At 36.5% G+C, this 24,537-nt stretch overlaps 2 protein-coding genes across 2 annotated transcripts; both read right to left on the minus strand.

Moving 5' to 3' along the window:
• Window positions 1-3,726: 3,726 nt before the first annotated feature.
• On the minus strand, window positions 3,727-14,050 carry LOC132165024 (uncharacterized). The gene is made up of 3 exons (XM_059575535.1): window positions 13,635-14,050; window positions 11,425-11,747; window positions 3,727-3,971 (listed from the first exon to the last, which is right to left on the minus strand). Exons 1-3 carry the CDS (start codon window positions 14,048-14,050, stop codon window positions 3,727-3,729), a joined length of 984 nt encoding a protein of 327 aa, XP_059431518.1.
• A 3,891-nt stretch (window positions 14,051-17,941) lies between these two features.
• On the minus strand, window positions 17,942-18,995 carry LOC132166478 (NAC domain-containing protein 104-like). The gene is made up of 3 exons (XM_059577296.1): window positions 18,746-18,995; window positions 18,430-18,656; window positions 17,942-18,193 (listed from the first exon to the last, which is right to left on the minus strand). Exons 1-3 carry the CDS (start codon window positions 18,924-18,926, stop codon window positions 18,023-18,025), a joined length of 579 nt encoding a protein of 192 aa, XP_059433279.1. The 5' UTR covers window positions 18,927-18,995; the 3' UTR covers window positions 17,942-18,022.
• Window positions 18,996-24,537: the final 5,542 nt, after the last annotated feature.

Raw genomic sequence — 24,537 nt, forward strand, 5'->3', positions numbered from 1 at the left:
GTATGACATGAAGTTTGATGTGTGTGTTTCTATGTCTTGGGTGAAACTTGATGATTTAGTAGATGGATACTTTGGCATATATATGTTAAAAAAAAAAAAAAAAAAAAAAAATCATTGATAATCTTTTCACTGAGTAAGTAGACTTCTTGCCTCAAAGCATTGAGTGTTCACATCAAAAGGTGAAAATTTTTGATTTGATTAATGTCATGGTTAGTTTGGTTTTGTAGCCTTTTTTACTCGAGTTAGTAAGTCCTAGGGATGTCTCTACACCTAATGCCCTAAAACCATCTGGTTTTGAAGTCATTGACTTAATACTCGTCACATGGGTCAATTAGAAAGCTTAAGAGAACCACATATTGCACAACTTGACCTAAAAAAAAAAAAAAGGAAAAGAGAAGAAGAAGAAAAAGAAATATGGCATTGTTCATTCTAATAGGGATTTCAGTGAACTTTGAGATATGGAGACATTGCACATTGGAAATAATTAGAAGCTTCATAATTTTATACTAGTTCACTTTACACTGTTTTCAAACTTGTGATGTTTTAGCATATCCTTTGTAAGTAACTGAACTTTGAGATTCCAATTCATTGTGAAGATGGAGTTCATCTTTTTTTAAGCTTGCTAATGAATAAAAATCATGATCTTGAAGTGATACTTTAATTTTTCGGGTAACATGAACTGTGCATGATGTTTGTGGGTAACATTCCTGGAAAACCATCACGAGACTTCACTCGTCCTCTAGGGAATTCCTAGAGATTTAAAAGGCTTGTTGCAAATGCTAAATGCAATCGTACATCCCATAAAAGATGGATTTATCTTTTTGTTTTTTGTTCTCCATTTAGTTTTTAGTTTTGTATTGCTAAGGGACTAGCAATATGTAAGTTTGGGGGTGTGTTAAGTGCCAAAATATTCATATTTTAGCCCTTAACTTACATGTGTTAATCCTTTAGTTTTGGTTAATTTATGCCATTTTAGTTCTTTTATGTTTTTTCTTTGTTTTTATATGTCCTTGAAAGAAAAGGAAGTAATCTTAGAAGTTTCGGACTTAAAGAGCGATTTTGAAGAATATGGGAGGCTCTAGTAGTGCGATCAATCGTAGGGGAGCTGCGATCGAGCGCACTACAGGCGAAGACCACAAGTGCAAGGCACCTGTGATCGAGTGCCCAGCACAACAGGATAGATCACAATCCTGCGATCAATCTCACACGGGCTGTGATCGAGCGCACCCGTGCGTGGTTAGCAAGTTGGTCGCCAGCCTTAATATGGAAAGTGTAATTTCTAGGGTTTTGTAACGTTGTACGAACTAGGGCTCAAACCCTACAGTTTTTAGGGTTTCTAGAGTATTCCTAAGGCTTATAAATAGATCCTTAAACCTCTAAAATAGAAACACAATTTTCAAGGAGAAGAATTGGAGCTCTTCAAGTTCAAGTTTCGGGTTTATTCTTTTCCTTTCTTTTTATTATGAAGATGTTTAACATCAAAATCATGTGTAACTAATTTACTTAGTAGGGCTAGATTGAAGCCTTAATTATGTTTATTTAATATTCAATATTGGGGCCTTTGTGATGATCATGTTGTGATATTTAACTTAATTAATTCCTGCTTTCATCAGTTTATGAATTTCTTATATGTGTTTGCCTGATCAACATATGCATGTGGTATGGATTAGTTAGTTAAATCAATTTGGATGACCGAGTCCTGGGTTTAATAAAAGTAACAAAAGATATACACACCAGATTCTTGGGCTAATCAACATGGGAAACTTGGAGTATACACCCATGCCCTAGCTCTCATGTGTTTGTCGATTTCCATAGAACCATGCTTTCTTAAAGAACAACTTAGTATACACCCATGCTAAATCCTTTAAGAAAGAAAAGAGTTAGAGTATACACCCATGCCCTTAGGTTGATAAACATTAGATATACGTAACATGATCAAAGCATTGGCATATTGTTATATTATCTAAATATAATTAGTGGTAGATATCAAAGCCCTACCTTTTATTATTATTAAATAAAAATCAATCTTTGTTTTGTTTTACTTAAGGAATCTATTTTAAGCAGAATTTAGCAATCCTCGTGGGAATGATCCCGTACTTCAATCCTATACTACTATGTTGACCTTGTGCACTTGCGGGTAAAACGTACAATTATTTGCCTATTAATTTAGGTAGATATTTGCACAACATCTTCCCCTTTTATTTTTGTTATGTAGTTAGTAATTTAATTAGGGCTAAATTGTAGCCCTAATCATGTCTCTTTAGGGTTGCAATATTTGCGGCTTTGCTACAATTATCTTTTGGGTGTTTAATTTGATTACATCCTGTTTACTTTAATTCTTCATGAATGTGTTTGATCATATACATGTGCTTGGATTTTTGTTGTTTAAGTCAATTTGGATGACCAAGACCTGGGCTTAATAAAGTGACAAAAGAACCCCATCACAGGTTCTTGAGCTAATCAACATGGGGAACCAAGGGTAGATACTATGCCCTAGGCCTTGTGTGGTTGTCGATTTCCATAGATTTATGTTTCCTTAAAAGAACAACTTAGTAGATACCATGCTAAATCCTTTGGGGAAGAAAAGAAGTCGAGTAGATAGCATGCCTAGTTCGTTGTTTTGGGATATCAATAGCTTAAGGAGTAAATGCCATGCCTAGTTCGTTGTTTAGGGAAATCAATAGCTTAAGGAGTAGATACCATGCCCTTAGGTTGACAAACATTGGATATCTAGAGATAGTTAGAATATTAGCATATTGTTAATCTTATTTGAGTATGGTTAGTGGTGGATTTCAAAACCCTAATCCTTTTTAGTTTTAGTGTTTCTTTTATTTTAATTCAATTTGTGACAATTGTTTTAACCCCGTTAATTAAATAGGAAATTGCTTCGAAGCACAATTTACCAATCCTTGTGGGAATGATCTTGTATTTGCCTGCTATACTATCGTTTTGATCTTGTGCACTTGTGAGTAAAACATAGTGAATATTTGCCTATTAATTTACGTGTGTGTTTGGCGCAACAAGCTCCACCGTTGATTTCCTACTCAACGTGTCTGCTCCCACGTTAGCCTTGCAAGGATGATAATTGATCTTGTAATGATAATCCTTGATTAGCTCCAGCCACTTCCTCTGCCTCATGTTGAGCTCCTTTTGAGTAAAGAAGTACTTCAAGCTTTTATGGTCCGTGTAGATTTCGCACCTCTCGCTCAAGAGGTAATGCCTCCAGATCTTCAAAGCAAACATGACCACTGCCAGCTCCAGGCCATGAGTAGGGTAATTCTGCTCGTAAGTCTTTAGTTGGCGTGAAGGATAGGTAATAACATTGCCATTTTGCATTAGTACGCAGCCTAATCCCTTCTTAGCGGCGTTACTATACACTACAAAATTATCAGATCCCGTAGGTAAAGCCAACATAGGAACAGTTATCAAGCGCTTCTCTAGCTCTTGAAAACTCTTCTCGTACTCGTCCGTCCAAACATAGCGAGCGTTCTTCTTAGTTAGCATAGTAAGTGGTCCTGACAGCTTCAAGAATCTCTCAATGAAGCGTTGGTAGTAACTAGCGAGTCCTATGAAACTCTGAATCTCAAATACTATGGTTCATCTCATCCATTCCATTATCGCCTTAACCTTTTCTGGGTCGACCGCTACACCTTTACCTGAAATCATGTGTCCTTAGAAAGACACGTTATTCAGACAAAACTCGCACTGCTCGAGTTTTGCATAAAGCTACTCCCTTCGAAGCCTCTCCAATGCCTTTCGTAGATGCTCTTCATGCTCCTCTGGCGTCTTTGTGTAGATCAAGAAGTCGTCAATGAAAACCACGGTGAACTGGTCCAAGTAGTCACGGAAGACTCTGCTTATCATGTCCATAAAGATAGCTGGTGCATTAGTTAGTTCAAAAGACATGACTGAAAACTCATAATGTCCATAACGAGTTCTGAACGTTGTCTTAGGAATGTACTCTTCCTTCACTGTAATACCTCAACAACACACCCGTTATAAAGTTATAAATTTCTTACTTAAACGGTTAATTTTTCCTTAAAACAAAGCCTTAAACCAAGAGACCTAAACCTTTTCCAAATAACACAAACCCCTTGAGGACTTTTAGAAGCAAGCACCCCAAAAATAACCTCACTGGCCTAACACTCGCCCCGGGACCACATGTAGTGACACAAATAATTAACTAAACTTAGGTAGCTTAGTTAGGGGGATAATTTGGGCCTTGGGTCACTAAGGACACTAGAAGGGTAATTTGGACTTTTGGATCGGACGTACAGTAGGGTTATCGGACGTACGCTTCTGTTTGTAGTTCGGACATACGCAGGAGACCACCGTACGCACGCTATGCAAATAGTGAATGGACGTATGCGGGACCATACGGACATACACTACTTTTTGGAATACCCTTTGGATAATACTTGGATGTACGAGGGAGCCTTTGAACCACTGTGGAAATAGTATCGGACGTACGCTAGGGTTGGCGGATGTCTGTTGCTTTTCTGGAGAGTTGTTAGAGCCCCTAAGTTATAAATACTCCCCTACCCCTTCAATTTTTCACACCTCTCTCTCGCCCCCAAGCTGCCAGGAACCCTTTTGTGAGTGTTTTGCGAGATTGTGAGTGTTTGGTGCCAACGGAAGGGAAGTTCTTGAAGTTTCGCTTCAAGGAGGTAACACTCTTAAGCCTAGCTTGTTTTTACGTCGTTATGCTACGTAAACATTGTCTTAGTTGTTGTTTGAGTTGTTAGTTTAGCTTTAGCTTTAGTTATGCTTTAAATCTTGTTAGAATGGCGTTGTCTTGACTTAGCATGATTTCGTTTGCTTGGAGACGTTGTTTTGAGTTAGGAGACCTTATGAAGCCCATTGCTAGCCTTAGAATTTGGTTCTGGAGAATAGGAGGATGAGTGGACAAAATGAGGTTCTCCCTGAAAACCTCGAAGCGGACATACGGTCTTGCAGCCGGACATACGGTGTGAGATATCACAAAGGACGTATGGTCCCGTTCCCAGACATACGGCCCAGCGTGTGACAGGGAACTTTATTTTAATCAGCCGTCTAATAGCTCCTATTTTCTTCTTTTAGAGTTGTTTTGATAGAAATAGGACTAATATAAGGATTTCCACAGATTTCGAGAACCCAAATCATTTGGAATACTTTGAGACATTATACGACCTAGGTGTGTTTTAACTCACATAATGCTCATTGTTATTTTCCATGCACTGCACGACTATTTTATGTACCGAAAACATGCATATTTGTAACTCTCACATTTATACTTGTGGCACATGAACTCTAGCATTTTGAGAAAAACGTTGTGCTGAATATGTTAAGAAAGTGAGACTTGTAAAAGCATGCTTGTAAAATACAGACAAGATAATTTGCATCGTATGACATGGTGCACCGGTACGTGTTGTATAATAGCCATGGACTTACTATACATGTTAGCTTTATGGTCAAATGTATGAGTATTATGTGGGCTTTGGATCCAATGGTTTTGTGATCTGGTGCAGCCATTCCCAAATGGCTAGGTTACTACAGGATGGACATCATTAGCGGTGTAGGCCACCCAAGGTCGGACTCGGTCGTGCCGCTAGTGTTATGTACGGTAGCGTACAATGGCTGGGGCACTGGCATTATATTACAGGTCCCTCGGGACAGTACCAACCCTGCTGGGAATGGGTAATATCTCGGGTAGACCACACTGTTGAACTATGACTGTCACTCTATATCATATGCATATATCATATATCTATACCACATTCTTGATAAAAACTGTCATATGGAATTGTTTCTTGCCTTATGAAAATGGAGTTCATTACTAAACTGGCATGGGCATTATTTGCATTAATATTCACTAAGTCTTAGACTTACCCTCTCTTTATTTATGTTTTTCCCTATCATTACGAATATCTGCGCGGTTTAGCTACCCTAGAAGAGGATGCCGTCAGAGCCGACTTGGGTTATAGCTCTGGACTTGATTCAGGTCATTTTTTAGGACATAGACCTGGTTTGGTTGAAGTCTATATGGAAGGATGGAGGAACTGCCAGTGATGATATGATCGAGATTTTGATCTCGTTAGCCCTACTTAAGCTTAGATCTAGGATTTAATCTGTTGATGGAGGAACTGCCAGTGATGATATGATCGAGATTTTGATCTCGTTAGCCCTACTTAAGCTTAGATCTAGGATTTAATCTGTTGATCTTTATATTATGAGGATTTATATTTACTCTGGTACATGTGTGGATCTTAAATTTACTACTCTCTATTTCCTATAGTTTTCAAAAGTCTTCTGCTAAGATTTTCTCGTTTCGACAAGAAAGGATGAAATCCCTGAGTCTTGTCCTGCGAGGGATAAGACTGAGATGAACCATAGGGTTAATTACTAGTTAATTGATTTGCCCATTGGGGTTGTTACACCACATAAGCACTCACTCTTGTCCCAGGTGCGAGCGCTTGCCTAGGGACCACACGAGCGCTCGCATGAACAGTGCAATCCCCTTGTGCAATACCCAATTGTACATCTGAGCATTTTTTCCTTTTGTGAACAATACACGAGCGCTCGCTACAATAGTATGCGAACACCTGTTGACCAATTTTCAGACTATTGGACAATACCCAATCGTACACCTAAAAAGCATTTTTAACCCGTTGTTAACAGTACACGAGCGCTCGCACCTTTTTAAATTTTGTCCTGTAGCGCCCTTAGCTTTTTCCCCATATAAACCCACCCCCATACGACCCTCAACCCTCATTTCAGCCCCTATTGCCCTAGAGAAACCCTACTTGATTGATTTTTGAAAGTTTGTGAGGTTCGTGAATGTTCTTGGAGAAGGAGGAGGTTTGGAGCTCTAGCAATCTTCTAAGGTGACTTCTTAATCCTTTTATGCTTTTCTAATTATTGTTACTACTCTCTTAGTGTTACAGGCTTTAAAGATGCCATAACAAGTTCTTGTACCCATTTTCTTGCAAAACCAACAACGATTTTGAAAAGCTTTCAACCACCCTTTTTCTCTTTAAAAGTTGCATGATAAGATTTTTTGCACCTGGATATGCCTTTTTCTTAAAAAGATCAAGAAATGTTTTCAAAAGGCTTTTAAACACCTCTTTGATTCTGTGTGTTGTGTTTTCTCGTGGTATATGTGTTTATTTTGAGCCAAGGAAGGAAAATACCAAACCACAGCCTCAAATAGAAGCCTAGAACGCATTTTTGGGGGTTTCTGGTCGAGCCTTACCCTCTGGCTAAACGTTTGCCCAAAGAGCAGGCCACCTGTCCCCTCAACCCCAATTGTGTGGTTCAAGGTTTTAGCAGCCTTTTTCATTAGATGGGATCTCGTAGAGTTCTCTAGTACTGCTTATAACAATGAGTTGTGTTTCGTTATAGTAAGGATTAGTGAAGTTAGAGTACTTGAGCGAGCGAACGAGGTAAGTAAACACTTACGAACACTTTCCTTAAAAACATGGGATATGCCAGTTGACTGACCACGAGTATGATATGAACATGTCTACATTTTTCTAATAACTTGGTAACTGCTTTAATAACTAGTTGGTAAGATGCATCGTATGACATGATACACTGGTACGTGCAGTATAATGGCCATGTGCTTACTAAATAGAATTGATTTTATGGTCAAATATGTGTGTTGTTATATAGGCCTTGGATCCAATGGTTGTTTTGTCACTGGCGCAGCCATTGCCTAGTGGTTGGTTGTTGTGACAAATACCTACCTAAATTAATAGGCAAATATTCGGTACGTTTTACTCGCAAGTGCACAAGATCAAAACGATAGTATAGCAGGCAACTACGAGATCATTCTCACAAGGATTGGTAAATTATGCTTAGAATATAATTTCCTATTTAATTAACAGAATTAACTCAATTGTCATAGATTGAATTAAAATAAAGAAATAACATAAAAGAAATACTAAAACTAAAAAGGATTATGTTGTGCCAAATACCTACCTAAATTAATAGGCAAATACTTGGTACGTTTTACTCGTAAGTGCACACGATCAAACGATAGTATAGTAGGCAAATACGAGATCATTCCCACGAGGATTGCTAAATTATGTTTAGAAGTGATTTCCTATTTAATTAACATATAAAATTCAATTGTCACAATTGAATTAAAATAAAGAAATAAAATAAAAGATAAACTAAAACTAAAAAGGATTAGGGTTTTGATATCCACTACTAATCAGACTAATTAAGATAACAATATGACAATGCGCCAATCATACCGGTATATTTAATGTTTGCCAACCTAAGGGCATGGGTGTATACTCCTTAAGCTATAGATTTTCCTAAGCAACAAATTAGGCATGAGTGTATACTCCAATTCTTTTCTTTTTTAAAGGATTTAGCATGGGTGTATACTAAGTTGTTCTTTAAAAAAGTATAAATCTGTGGAAATCGACAAACACATGAGGCTTAGGGCATGAGTGTATACTCCCAGTTCTCCATGTTGATTAACCCAAGAACTTGATGTGAGATTCTTTTGTTACTCTTATTCAACACAGGACTCGGTCATCCAAATTGATTTCATTAACTAGTCCATACCACATGCATATGTTGATCAGGTAAACACATATAAGGAAATCAGGATAATAGGAATTAATCAAGTTAAATACACCAAAATATAATTGTAGCAAAGGTGCCAATATTGAAATCCTAAAAAGACATGATTAGGGCTTCAATCTAGCCACAATGAAAATATAAACTACATAACAAAAATAAAAGGTGGAAGAGAAAAGGAACCCAAACTCCTCTTGATCTAGCCTTCAATTCCTTTCCAGCGCTTGTGCCTCTTTCTCTACACTTTTTCCTAGAAGCTAAGAGGTCTATTTATAGGCCTTTAGAAGTCCTTGTTACACTAGTAAACCTAGAAAATTCATAAGGTTTTGTTCTTTTACAAGTGGTACATGGAATACCCAAATATGAAGGAAAGGGCATTCTAGCCGCAATTCATTGTTCTCCAGCGCACGGGTGCGATCGATCACAGCCCATGTGTGCTCGATCACATGTTTGCAATTGAGTCTCCTTGTGTGCGCACAACAAGCGAAATGACTAGTCGAGCGCACGCCCTGCACTCATCTGGTCATTCCGCTTGTAGTGCGCTCAAATGCAGGTCCCCTGCGATCTATCACACTGCCATAGCCTCCAACTTTTCCCAAATTTGCTCTTTAATCTCAATACTTCCAAGTTTTCTTCCTTTTCTTCCAAAGGCCTACAAAGACACAGAAAATACAAAAAATGAATAAAATGACATAAACTAACAACACTAAGGAATTAACACATATAGGTTTAATGTCTAAAATATGAATATTTTGGCACTCAACAGATTGGGGTTTTCAAATCCACCATTAACCATATTCAAATAAGACTAACAATATGCCAATATTCCAATTATCTTCAGATATCCAATGTTTGTCAACCTAAGGGTATGGTATGTACTCCTTAGGCTATTGATTTTCCTAAACAATGAACTAGGCATGGAATCTACTCTTGTTCTTTTCTTCTCCAAAGGATTTAGCATGGTATCTACTAAGTTGTTCTTTAAGGAAGTATAAATCCATGGAAATTGACAATCACACAAGGCATAGGGCATGGTATCTACTCCCGGTTGGGATGTTGATTAGCCCAAGAACCTGTGATGGGGTTCTTTTGTTACTTTATTAAGCCTAGGACTTGGCCATCCAAATTGACTTAAATAACATAAATCCAAGCACATGCATATGATCAAACACATTCATATGAAGAATTCAAGTAAATAGGAAGTAATCAAATTAAACACCCAAAAGATAATTGTAGCAAATACACCAATATTGCAGCCTTAAAGAGACATGATTAGGGCTTCAATCTAGCCCTATTTAAAATACTAACTACATAAAAAATAAAATAAAAGGGGAAGAGAAGAAAAACCCAAACTGCTCTTGATCTAGCCTTCAGTTCTTTTATAGAGCTTGTGTCTGGTTCTCTACACTTTTTCCTAAATGCTTAGAGGTCTATTATAGGCTTAGGAAAACATAGAAGCCCTAGAAAACCTAATAAAATTGGAGGTTTATTTCCTAGTACAAGTAGGACTTTGAAAACCAAATTTCTAATTTTTCTCCAACGCACAAGTACGCTCGATCCTAGGTGCGGTGTGCTCGAGCGCAAGCCTGCGCTCAATTCTTGCCGTGTGCGCTCAATCCTAGGTGACTTGCGCTTGATCTCAGGTCCCATGCATTCCAACTTTCCAAAATTGTCTTTGAAGTGTGGAACTTGCCGAAAATACTTATTTTTCTTCAAAACCCTATAAAAAGACAGAAAACACAAATATGAAGCAAAACATCACAAAAGAACAAGGCTAAGAACTTAACAAATGTAAATTAATGGGCTAAAATATGTATATTTTACCATTTATCATTGGTTAGTACCAGACGTATATTATTAGTAGCGTGGGCTACCCGAGGTCAGACTCGGTTGGGCTGCTAGTGTTATGGACAGTAGTGTACAATGTTTAGGGCACTGACATTGTATTACAGGTCCCTCGGGACAACGCTAACCCTGTTGAGAAGGAGTAATATCTTAGGTAGACCATATATGATAGTTATGACCTATAAAGCATTAGTTTTCTGCATTAAAATACTTAGGTGATTGCCTCTAGGAGTACACCACCATTTTATTAATCAAACAATACTTTTATGGCGTATTAATGTTGACAACACCTCTTTTCAATGTTTACCAAAACTGCACGTTTATTTATGCTTAATAATAATGGACTCATGTCATACTCCATCGCGAGGTTTACTTACTAAGTCGTTAGACTTACGCGGTTATTACTAAGAAGCCTGTTTCTAGAACCCAAGAGTGGTACGGTTGCCACTACAAAATTTGCTTTAAGATCTTCATGTTGTTATCAGGTTTACTTTATATTACTGTTAGTTGCTCCATGTCTTTAATTTGAAGATTATACTTGTTGTTGTAATGATTTATAAATTTCTCAAATTTATTTCACCGCATTAACTCTGATGTTGCTTAGAGAGGCAATTCCCCATTTAGCCACTAGTCTGTTAAATTGAGGTAATTGCCAGTAACTCTGCCAGGCTAGTCAAGGCTAGTTTTTGGGGCATTACATTCACCCTCAACTTGTGATAGCCTGAGCGCAAGTCAATCTTAGACAACACATGCGCTCCTTGCAGCTGATCCAATAGGTCATCAATCCTTGGCAAAGGATACTTTTTCTTAATTGTGACCTTGTTCAACTCACGATAGTCGATGCACATCCTTATCTACTCGTCCTTCTTCTTCACAAATAACACTAGTGTTCCCCACACTGATGAGCTAAGGCAGATAAACTCCTTATCCAATAGCTCCTGAAGTTATTCCTTCAGCTCCTTCAACTCCGACGGTGCCATCCTATATGGTTTGATATAGGATTGGTGCCTGGCATGCACACGATTCCAAACTCCACTTCTCTTTGGGGTGGCAATCCAGCATAGTCCATTGAGAAGACATTTGGAAAGTCCAGCACCACAAGGATGTCTTGCAAGTTCTTCTCTTTCTCCTTCGCCGGGGCGATGACAAATGCCAAGAACGCCTGTCCTCCTCCAAGAATAAGCTTCCTGGCCCGAATGGCCAAAATAGTGGGAGGTAAAGACCTCACTCGCAATCCATCAAACATGACTTCTCCTTCTCTCCACAACCTAAGCGCAACCTCCTTCCGAGCGCAGTCAATAACCGTAGAATGCTTCGTTAGCCAATCCATCCTGAGAATAACATCGTAACTATTCATAGGGAGAATAACTAAGTTTGTGGAAAGTATTATTCCACATATGCTTACAGGGCATCCACAAACTGCACGCTTACTAATGTGGTCTTTTTAAAGCAATGATAAAATATCACTCGCAATAATACGAATCCCTGTATGATAAGGCTATATTGAGGGTGTCAAACCTCAAGGACTACAAGGAATTGTTATCAAGTTTATCAATATCAAAAGTAACTTAAGAAAAGATTTGTGATTTGTTTTATAACTAAAGTGCATAAAAATAAAAGAAAATTGAAATATAACAAAGAGAGTGTAAGGTATTGACTTCACTGCTATCCACACATCAATGGTTAATCATATTTAATCAAGAAATTCATTCTATGCATGTTATAAATAAACAAGAAGAAAATACCTTATTAAAGAATAAGTATAATCCATATTCGATTGGTATGGACCGTCCACCTAACCACTAAAATGCGGTACGACCTGTCTTTCCTAGGTATGGATTATCTAATTCTTTAATAAGATTCAGACAATCGATGGAATAGTACAACTCATCTTTGGTTGGCAAAGACCGTCTACCTAAATTACACTAAACTAGGGTGTAGTACGATCCGTCTTTTCTAAGTATGGCCTATCTAATCCTCTTTATCATATGTCAATTAAAATCGTTGTATAACCATCATCTCCATAATCACAAAAAATAAGAATAATTTGAGTTTAATAAAAGTAAAAGACTTTCTAAGACAAGCTATGAATTTCACCAGCATTGATTTTAGAATTTAAGAACAATTGCATTTAAACATTAAGAACAATATCAAATTGTAGCAATCCTCATAATTATACAACCAACATGCATAAACTGAAAATCTATAAATTAAGATACAATCAAACCATCGTGCTTGGATACGGTTACATCAATACTCCATGAAAAGTTTTAGCCGCTCATGACTCTGCTAAGCCTCCAATAACTATTTGCTGAATTTTTGCACTAGGCAGTAGCGTGTCTTTCTTCAATGGTTAGAGGCCTATTTATAAGGAGTAGGAGACCCTAACAACCCTAGAAACCCTAAAAAAAACTATAAGTCAGTCTCCCAGTCCAAGTGGGAGACTAAAAACCTTCTCCAGGGTAGATTTGGGCACTTTCTACAACCTGGGAGCCCGAGTATGCTCGATCCCACTTATGGTGCGTTCGATCCCACTTGTGACATGGCTGTTTTATGCTCTGATCTTGCGAGGCAATTTGGCATCAAAAACGTCCGAATTAGGAAATTTGTGTTTCACTATGATTTGTAGCATTTTGAGTTAGCTTTCCACTGCTACTAGTTTCACCTCAATCAAATACCCAAGCGGAAAGTTATGGTCAAAATACTGAGACATGTGCTAGGTCTTCTCAAAGTGTGCTTTAAGCGCAAAATCAATGGTTTTTCTTGTATTCTCCCTAAGAACCTGAAAACACTAAAATAACACAAAATCAAACAAATAAAAATGTTAAGGAATTATCATATGCGAGTTAAGTGGCTTGAATGTGCAACATTCGGTGCTTATCACTTACAAACTACAGTTTTGCCTACATGGGTAGTTACAGTAAGATTGAATTCCAAAGTTGGTACTAGAAGTCTAGACAGTCTTACAAATATTATAGATACGAAAGAGTGGGTAGCCCCTGAATCAAACAAAATTGAAGCCTCAAATCCAAGCATAGGGACAACACCTCTCACCACTTCCGTTTCCCCTTCCATCTCTCTCGGAATAAGCGAGTAGACTCGTGCTGGAGTCAAAGGCCTTTGAGTATTCCCTGACTAAGGAACGGCCTTGTCCATGCAGTCCTTGCTGAAATGGAAAAACTGGTCGCACCGATAATAAGTCCCCACACCCATCCTACAGAGTCCCGAGTGAACCCTGTTGCACTTCCGGCACAACTCCGGCGTCTGACCCTTCTGCTGCTGGGCCTGAGAGGTATTCGGGGCATGTGCTTGTGGCCTTTAGGTGGATAACTTCCCACTGCCATCCTCTTAACTGGCCCAACTCCTCTAGATGAAGTACTAGGTTATTAAGTCTTCCTCTCTGGTCCACGAACTCCACCGCATTCTGCTTATAGATCGAAGCCCGGTCAACAAAGTGGGAGAAATTGCTGATGTTGAAGCAGGTCATCATGGTCCGAATACAGGTGTTTAGACCCCGCTCAAACTTCTTCACCTTCTTCTCCTCATACGGGATGAGGTACATGCCAAACCTTGACAGCTGAAGAAACCTTGCGGCGTACTCAATTACCAACATCCTTCCCTGGACCAAGTCCATGAATTCTCATGCCTTCGCCTCCTGCACAACCTTGGAAGCACTTCTACTTGAAGATGGCCCAAGCAATGGCGATTGTGAGAGTGTGTTTTGTGAGATTTTGTGTGTTTTGTGGAGAAGAGAGGAGGTTCTTGAAGTTTCGCTTCAAGGAGGTAATATCCTTAAGCTTAGCTCGTTTCTTAGCTATTATGTTGTTTAATTGCTAGCTCAGTTATTGGTTTCGAGTTTCTTGCTAGGTTATGCTTTAATCTTGGCAATTTAGTAGTTTATCTTGATTTAGCATGTTTTGTATTGCATGGAGACGTTGTTTTGAGATAGGAGGTCTTAGAAATCTTTTTGGTATCTTTAGAACCAGTTTGGGAGGATACGGTTGAACCAAATGAGGTTCTATTTGAAACTCTCTAAGCAAACGTACAACCACGAGACCGGACGTACGAGCCTTCTGGGTGGACATATGGCCACGAGCCCGGACATATGGTCAGAAGCGTTCTAGGGAACGCCACTTTGGCCAATCGTCCGATAGCCTCTGTTTTCATGTTCTAAGTTAGTTTTAGTTGGATTTAGAACTAATGATAGGTCTTTTCTTAGTATTCGAGGTTATAGAGCCTCAAGAGAATTTCATGGAGGAGCCTTACGACCCAGGTGAGTACAAACTCACATGGATGCTTATTGTTACTTTTCCTGCATTGCACGTCTATTTTATATATATAAAACATGCATATTTTGCAACTCTCATGAAATACATTTTGGAACTAGTGTGAACTCTCTTTTGTGAAAACATGTGTTTATTAATAAGATAACAATGAGGCTTGTAAAACTATGCATGCAAAAGACTGATAAGACTAATTGCATCATATGACATGGTACACCAGTACATGCGAGATAACGGCCATAGGCTTACTATACAGGTTAACTTTATGGTCAAATGTGTGTGTGGGGGGGGCTTTGGATCCAATGGTTTCGTGACCATGCCGCAGCCATTCCCTAATGGATAGTCACTATAGGATGAACATCATTAGTGGTGTGGGCCACCCAAGGTCGGACTCGATCGTGCCACTAATGTTATGTACGGTAGCGTACAATATCCGGGGCACCGATGTTGTATTATAGGTCCCTCAGGATAGCACTAACCTTGCTGAGAATGAGTAATATCTCGGGTTGAACATACTGTTGAACTATCATCGTTACTTATATATATATATATATATATATATATATATATATATATATATATATATATATATATATATATATATCACATCTATGATAAACTGTCATAATATTGCATGTGCTTTATAAACAACTGAGTTCACTATTTAATGACGGGTACGTCATGTGCATTTGTACTCACTAAGTCGTCGGACTTACCCTTGTGTTATTTTTCTTTTTTTCTCTATATGTACAACTATGCGGTTATAGATAGTTTAGAAGAAGATGGATACTATGAAGCTTCCGGCTATTGTGGAGGATTCGACCTGGGAGATGCTTGAGAACTTATTGCAAGCTTAGGCGGGTACTCATAGTATATAGTACTTATGAGTTGTGTTGTAGAATTAGAGCTTTTATGTATGTCTGCATATTAAGGTATATCATGAATCCCTTGTAAAGATGATGACTTGTATTGTGTGATTTTAGCTACTTGATGATCTTTGGTAGATGTTCTGGTTGTTATGATTAATGTTTATAGAACCTTATATTTTTCACTGCTTAGTATCCTCTCTTTCGTGGAGTAGAGATCCCTAAGTCTTATTTGGAGTGGAATAAGGCTGGGAGACGAACCATAGAGTTAATTACTAGTTAATTAATTTTAAAGGCGTTACAAGTATGGTCTACCCGAGATATTATCCATTTTTAGCAAGGTTGGAACTGTCTCGAGGGACCTATAATACACTGCCGATACCCCAACCATTGCACGCTATAGTCCATAATACTAGCAGCCCGTCCGAGTTTGACCTTGGGTGACCCACGCTACTAATGATATACATCCTGTAGTGACCAACCATTAGGCAATTGTTGTCCGGTCACAAATAACCATTCGATCTAAGGCCCATATAACAACACACACATTTGACTATAAAGTTAACATGTATAGTAAACCCATGGCCGTTATCCCCGCACGTATTGGTGTACCATGTTGTACGATGCTATTAGTCTTGTTCGTATTTTACTTGCATTCTTTTACAAATCTCAATGTCATTATCTTGTTAAGTAACACATTTTCACAAATGATAGAGTTCATGGTGCAACAAAGTGTCTATCGTGAGAGTTGTAAATATGCATGTTTTGGTACACAAAATAGTTGTGCACTGCGGGAAAATAAATGATGAGCATTATGTGAGTTAGAATTCACAAGGGTCGAATAAACCCTCCGAGTACTCCTCCAAGTGATCCGGGTTCTTAAAATTTGTGGAAAACCTATTATTAGTAATAAGTCCAACTAAAACGAATGTAAGACCCAAAAACAAGGGCGGCAGAGCGTCGAGCTGAGATGACATTCCATGGAACGCCTTTGGGCGAGTGCTCGTCCCCTAGGGGCAAGCGCTCGGCCAATGACGCTTGAATAGTAAACACTGGTCAAACGATACTATTCATGCATGAATAGTGTTGGTTGGACAGTAACTACTTTTAAAATGGTGTTGCTTGAACAATAAAAGGACGCCAAATAGTGGCACTTCAAAAAAAAAAAAAAAAAAACTCTCACTATTTCGAACGTCATTAAATGTGATTTATTATTATTATTATTATTATTCTTTTTTTTTTTTTTTTGTAGCTCGAAATTGTAGCTATTGCTTCGAGGATTACGCTTAGGTGTTGTAGAAGAACTACAATATATGTATTGTAGGTTTTTCAATGGTTCAATTTTTTTTTATTTTTTTTTCTATTTCTTTCTCATGAAAAACTTGAAATTCAATTTGGATAAAATGTTGTAGTTTTTCTATAACACGTAAACCAAATCCTTGCTTCAAAAGCAACACTCGATACATGGTCCAAATACCTTATTTGCACGCATTTGAATAGATGTAGAGTACTTCGGGGTGCTTTGATAGCGCACATAGTATTGAGCAAGGGCTGGCAAAACAGGTACCTAGCATGTACCCGTTTATCCTATGCATGTTTTTTTTATAATAAGATTTTAGATAATTCATGCATCTAATCTAAAATCTTATTATAAAAAAACATACATAAGATAAACAAGTACCTGCCCCTTGCAAGGAGCAAAATAGTACTTAGGAGCATTAATTTTTTGATGACTGATTATAGGATCTACTAATATGATCTTGATCATAAGATGCTTTTAGTGCGATCTACTATTCATGATTGTTAGCAATTTGACCGGTACAATCAACTAGTCATAACTTAAATTAAGAGAAATGTTTGGTGTGAATAATTTGTCCATATTTCTGTTACAAATTTAATAGATCAATTATTAAATTTGTAAGGTTCACCATTAATTTGTGTGGGGTCCACATAAATCGACAAATTTAATGGTTGATCTTTAAAATGAGGTGGAAAAAATATTGATACCAAGTATTCTCTTAAATTAATGTCTATTCATAACAATTAACATAATTAATTTTGAAATTAAATATCTGATAATTAATGATAGGATAGTCACCATGGCTACTTAAAAATGTACCAATTTATCTATAACTTATCCACTCCAGAATGAACCATATGTTAGTTAACTATTATCTCTCTCTGTCTCTCTCTCTCACTCTAAAAGGCTTTCAATTTTCTGTCTCATAATATAGTATTTTTGTTAACCATTACTAGGTTTTGTTTCTCTGTAAATCATTAATTGTTAGGTTTCAAAATAAGAAATTTTGCACCAACAAGATCATCCACCATAATTGAAACTAGAAAAATAAGTACAGAGAAAAAAAAAAAAAAAACTAGTTAAAATATCAAATTTATTCTTTAACTAAGATTTGCATTTCGTATACATGTAGTAACTAGTTAATCTAACACTTAATCCTATACTAGTTGGGCAAAACTTATCTCATCAAGATCATCCATAATTGACAGAAACATTTCATCTGGGCTTGAAAGCTCTGTTCCATTATCTTCATCATCACTGTAGCAGAAGCATTCTTCAAGATTGCCCTTCCTCTCATGAACTCGGCATACAACCACTTCACTACACGCCTATCCAAACAGAGACCAAAATAAGGTTAATTAGAATGCCATCTTATACTCTAAAACTAAACTCAAAAACCATATATATCATATGAAAAATAGTGAGGACGTTCGAATCCCCTTAAGTGCAAAATCTACTTGCACGAGTCTGGAGTTTGTCCGACAAGGGTCGGTCCACATAGTGACTTTGTATTGGAGGGATTCCCGTTTCCCGTCATTAAAAAAAAGGAAAAAGTAGCGCTCACCCCATAGTTGCAAAGGTGATATTCCTGCATCATCCAAGCAGTTTCAAAACCAGCTGGAGCATCACCAATGAAGAAAAGAAGATATTTCTTGATTCCCACTTTGTTTCCAGCACTTGTGAAGACAGGCTTGTCGATGTGCAATTCCTTCCAATACCCACTTTTTGTGGCTCGATTTTCTGTCACCTTGTTGAAGAAGTAGTATATACTTTCACTTGACAATGCCTTGCCTATAAACAAGTCATCATACATGAATTATATGCCAAAAAAACTTCAAAAAACAAAATATGAACATGAAATAAACATAAAAGAAACATGCCTTGTAATTCCCAAGGATCATGGATACAAAGATCAAGATCAGGAATTATGTCTGGATGGCATGGCAAGAGTGATGCCTTGGGAAAGAGAAAGTGAAGGACAAGTTCTTCTTCTGTTGGGCAGAATCGAAAACCAGGAGGAAGTTTGACAGTAGTACTAGGGCCATCTCCCATCCTATACATGATTCTAAACACAAACAAACAAGTCAAAGAAAATTTGTCACCGCTAATGAGATTTCAAACTTTTGGTCATCTATTATATATAGAGTGTTTGCCATGCATGTAGTATGATGGGATAAGAATAGAAAGAAAAGGAGTATAAGGGGGATAAGGATCAAAATCATTCTTCCAAATGAAGAAATTAGTAGTTAGATTTTGTTTTGTTTTGTTTTGTTTTGTTTTTTTGTTTTTTGTTTTTTTTTTTGTTAAAAAAATGTTAAAGTATTGATTAAATGATTAAATTTACATCTTTCTATCAACTTAAACTTTTAGGATTAATGATGATTTAACATAATATTAGAGCAAAAAAAGTAATTCTAAAAGTCCCTCTTGTGTCACTTTTATATCCCTCCAAAAATGATTTGCTTTTAAAATCACAATTTGATCAAAATTCAATAATGATCAATCACAAGCCTAATGGTAATTTTAAGAGCCACATCATTCTTGTAGGGAAACAAGAAGAATTTGTAGAATTACTTGAGCAGAAAATAGGTGTTGCACATGACACGTGAATAAAAATGTTAAAGTATTGATTAAATGATTAAATTTATATCTTCTTATCAGCTTAAATTTTTGGGATAATTAATTATTTAACATGATATCAAAATCAAAAACACGTGAAAAAAAAATGTTAAACTATTGATTAAATGAGTAAGATAAGTAGTGATTTTAAAAAAAAAAAAAAAAAAAAAAAAATCGTCCAAATCCAATATTTTCTTATGTGCATGTGTGCATGTCATGATTAGCTGATGATATTTATATGTGGGAGAAGGAAATTTAGTTAGTGTTTTTTTCTTGGGAGAATGGTAAGCAATAATGCATGGGATGAGAATGACTGTTGGGGTCAATGCGATCCACAAGATAAAGGAAAAGAAGAAGAAAAAGCAAAAGATAAAAAAAGTAGTAATTACGCCATAACAGGTGGTCGGACGACAGCCATGACATAACATAGCACCATTTTGTTCACTTCAATTGCAAATTATACTTTTAGACCATAAAACAATACGTGACACAAAAAAGAAAAGATAAAAAAAACTATAGTATAACTAATTCATGTCATGTCAGGGTAACATCATGATAATGGAATGTGCCGGAGGGAAATTATGTCGTGACATAAGTACAGAAAATCATGACCGTGACATGTCCCTTTGCTGATTTTTTTATTTTATTTTTTTATTTTTTATGGCGGCTAAATGGCATTAAAGGTTGATGCTTTATATTAATTGATTATCCTAATATATGCTTTTGCTAAAAGACAATATTAGCTTGTCCTTATTCCACCCAAATTAACTGTTTAATACATCAGGTTTGTTGGAGTTCTAATCAGGATTCAACAATCATAATGTTGGTGATACAGTGATTTTAAGAAAATTTTAAGCTGGCTAGAGTGAGATTTAGACTCTCCCAAATAAAAATTCTTAATTTATTTGTATAAGTCGCTTTGGTCCCTATTAATATTTTAATGAGATTGAACTGAGTAAGGACTATATCTACGATTCTCATTGTCTAAATCGTTTGTGTATAGTTCTTGACAAATAGATGCTATTATGATTACACCCAAATAAGATAGTTATAGCTAATATTTACCGCTTGTCTTTTTTAAATAAATAAAAATAAAATAAAATAACCGAAATTAACAAACTTAAGCTAATATAACGTAATAAATTCAGTCATTGATAAAAAGGAGTAAAAACCTTATTACCTCTAGTGGGATTTCTAGAGAGAAGGGCAGGTGGACAACACCGACACGGGACATCCTCGTCATAGCCTTGTTTTGAGGGCATGGTCATATGTTTGTCTTATCCTTTATCTTTAAATAAAGCAAACCCAATAACCATGCTTATGTAAGCATTTTAAAAAATAATTATCGAAAAAGTATAATTTTTACTTTACCAAATAAATAAAGCAAACCCAATACCCTATCATCCTTGGGGTATCTTGTTTTGAGGGCATGAATCCCATTTGATTCCTAGTCATTTTCGTCCATTGTGCCCTGAAAGGTATGTTTGTCTTTAAATAAAGCAAACCCGATACCCAATAACGATGCTTATGTAAGTATCTCGATCAGAGTCAGAGCTAATCAAAACAGCTATTAAGAATGTGTAAATTTATACTTTAACTATTTTTTTTATATTTTTTTTTATTTTTTATAGACTATATTAAGGAGATTCATACTTAGTGAATCTTTTTTAGTGAGCCCATGATATAGTATGTTGAGATATTACACAATTCAAAAGCTTATGCCTATAAGTTTGGATCTAACAATACTATATTAACCACTCATATTTCTTACATATTTTCAATATAGAAAGACTTTATCCTTTTAGATTCACACAGATTAGGCTTAGGTGCAGTAGTTCAAAACTACTGCACCCTGAGGCAGCCCAAAATGTGGTCATTTTAGGCATAAAACGACCATGTTTTGGGCTACAAAAGTGAAATAAAAAGAAAAATAATAAAATAATAAAAGTAATAATATAAAATTCATTAAATATTAAACTATTCAATAATTAAAAAATAAAAATATTAAAAAACTAAAACTATTAAAACAAATAAAAGAAAAAGGAAAAAAAAATGGTCATTGATGACCGCCTCTTGAGCTCGTCGGATCCTTGCAGCCGCGACGAGCTTCATGGCTTCTGTGATTTTTTGGATATTTTTTATAGTATCAATCCGCTCTCATAGATCATGGATACCACAATAAACTTGGGTCTTTTAAGAAGATTGAGAATGACTATGTGGGAGTGAGATATGGGGCAAACTGAGAAATGGGTTTTGGTGTGAATGAATAGAAAGCAAAGAAATGTTAGAAATTGAAGGTTTTGCAGAGACCCACATAGTTATATCAAAGAAAGCAACAATTTTGATGGGTTATATTAGTAAAGAGTTTGATTTAGTGGGTGTGGTTTGGGTCACTGCAAAACCAATGGGATGGGAAGGTTTTAGCAATTTAGATTGGGGTTTTTGAGCTTTGAAGATTATAGGTTTTCGGAGTGTGTGGCTTTGTGAAGGAAATTTGAAGAGACTTACCTGGAGGAGATTTTGGAGGACTGGTTCTGTGTTTATTGGTAAGGATCCGACAAGCTTAAGAGGCGGTCATCAATGGCCGTTTTTTTTTCTTTTTTCTTTTGGCCTTTTGGGGGCCATGGGGGTGGACGATCCACCCCCAATTCGTCCATGGGAGCCACCCCATTGACCAGGCCACCCCATTTTGGCATAGGAGTGGCTCCAGCCACCCCTTTAATTTTTCATTTTCTTTTATTTTTTTAATAGTTTTAGTTTTTCAATATTTTTATTTTTTAATTATTGAATAGTTTAATATTTAATGAATTTTATATTATTACTTTTCTTATTTTTCTTTTTATTTCACTTTTGTAGCCCAAAACATGAAAGTTTAGTACCCAAAACGACCGCGTTTTGGGCTGCCGCAGGGTGCGGTAGTTTGGACTACCGCACCTAAGCCTAATCCGATTCACACACATATATATTCAACAATCTTTCATTTATTTGTGAGTCTATCACCACATTGCTTCAATCCCCCTCAAATGGAAACCTTTTTATCAATCTTTTGGGCCCTTTCCAAGATCACTTATGGGTTATGTGGCACTATGCACCTTTTTCCCTACTCCATGGACTCTAGTTGCGCCTATGCCATGAATCTTTTTGCTCCTTCTCCATGAATCATTGTTCATGCTCACAGCCATGAACCTTTTTCCCTTCACTCCAAGCATGCTCATCCATGCTGACACCTTGCAACTTTTTTGTTCGTACTCTAGGAACCTTTTGTTCGTGCCTATGCCACTCTACCATACTGCACATCACCATTGCACCAACGACTCTGATACTACTTGTTAAGGAGATTAATACAATTGGGAGTCTTTTACTAAGCCCATAACATAGCATGTTGAGACACCACATAACCCAAAAGCTTAAGCCTATGAGTTTGAGCCCAACAATGCTATATGAACTACTCATATTTCTTACATATTTTCCATGTGAGACTTTATTATTTTAAATTCACACATATATACTCAACACAATCAAATAGATTCTTTGTTCTACTCTTTATTTTCTTAAAATATTATTTTGTGTGGGAGAGAAAGAGGGGGGGGGGAGGAGAGAGAGCGTGAGTGAAAGAAAGAAAGGGAAATAAATAGAAAATAATAATAAAAAATTTGTAGTGCAAATATAGCCCGAATAGGGGGGGGAGGGAGTGAAAGAAAGAAAGGGAAATAGATAGAAAATAAAAAATAAAAAAAAATAAAAAAATTGTAGTGCAAATATAGGCCAAATAGCCTATTTAATGTTCACATTATAAGAAAGAAGAAAAAAATGTTAAAATAGCCGATAATAGTAAAATTTAATTATTATGAATCATTTGCCTATTCTACCGAAGACGCTCGTCATCACTTAATATCTAATATGTCACAAAACATGATGATTACAATTTGGACTAAAATGATGTAGTTGGTAAGTGATAGAACGCAGCATGGGGGCACTTGATATGGCTTTCCCTCACCTTTTTCTTTCTAAGAATGATTTGGAATTACAATTTGAGTCCCTTTTTCTCAACCTTTTTATCCATTTGATTTATTCAATCATTTTGTTCAAGACTTGTTTTTGATGACTAGAAGACTCCCTTAATTTGATCTGATGAAATGGAATGATTCAGATGACAGCAAATCATATTCATCTTCTTTCAAATAACAAACCGGTAGCCCAGAATAAAAAATAAATAAATAAATAAATAAAAAATCATTAAGCTTCAAAGAGTTGGTAATGAAGAGACAGTTAAATTCTTCAAAATATGTCCATGTTTGATGTTTGCTAAAAGTGGATCCTTCAATGGTCTATGTTTGATAAACGCACCATGTTGATTGGAGCCTTTTAATTTTGGGGAAAGTATATATAGTTACACCTTTAAACTATTATTCAATTTGTAATGTCCTTTCAAACTTTAAAAAGTTGTAGTTGATTCTTGAAACTGCCTAGCCTTTTCACTCGGTCCCGTCCATTAAGATTTTTTCAAAAATCTGTCGAAAAATGGATAGAATAACAATATTAGATATTTGATCTAGCTTGGTCATTAGTCTTCTCCATGGTTAGGGCAAGTTTTTTATTTTATTTTATTTTTTTATAATAATCTTTGGACATGATTTTATTTTCAAGCTGGTATAATAGACATTTTATCAATATTCCATTGGCTTTAAGAGAAAGTCCCAACGGCAAGGAGCTAAGTGAAAGGGTTAGATGGTTTGTAAGTCAATTGCAACTTTGTAAAGTTTGGAAGTCATTGCAAATTTGGTGACAATTGAAGGGTGGTAACTATAGTTTTCTCTTTTATTTTGAGAGAAAGTTGTCCATCAAAGACATGCTCAATGAAGATAAAAAAATTTAAAAGGGATGCCTTGTACTACTTTACCAACACGAAGATTAGAGGTATACATGCAGATGCGGTTATTTGCAATATCCGTAGCTACATTCGCAAAATGCGGATATCTCTTTTACATATTCGCATCCGTATCGATATCATGCTTTATTAACCGCATCCGTGCTGTTATTATCCCCTATCTGC

The sequence above is a fragment of the Corylus avellana genome, chromosome ca11 (assembly GCF_901000735.1).
Source record: "Corylus avellana chromosome ca11, CavTom2PMs-1.0".
NCBI classification, from domain to species: domain Eukaryota; kingdom Viridiplantae; phylum Streptophyta; class Magnoliopsida; order Fagales; family Betulaceae; genus Corylus; species Corylus avellana.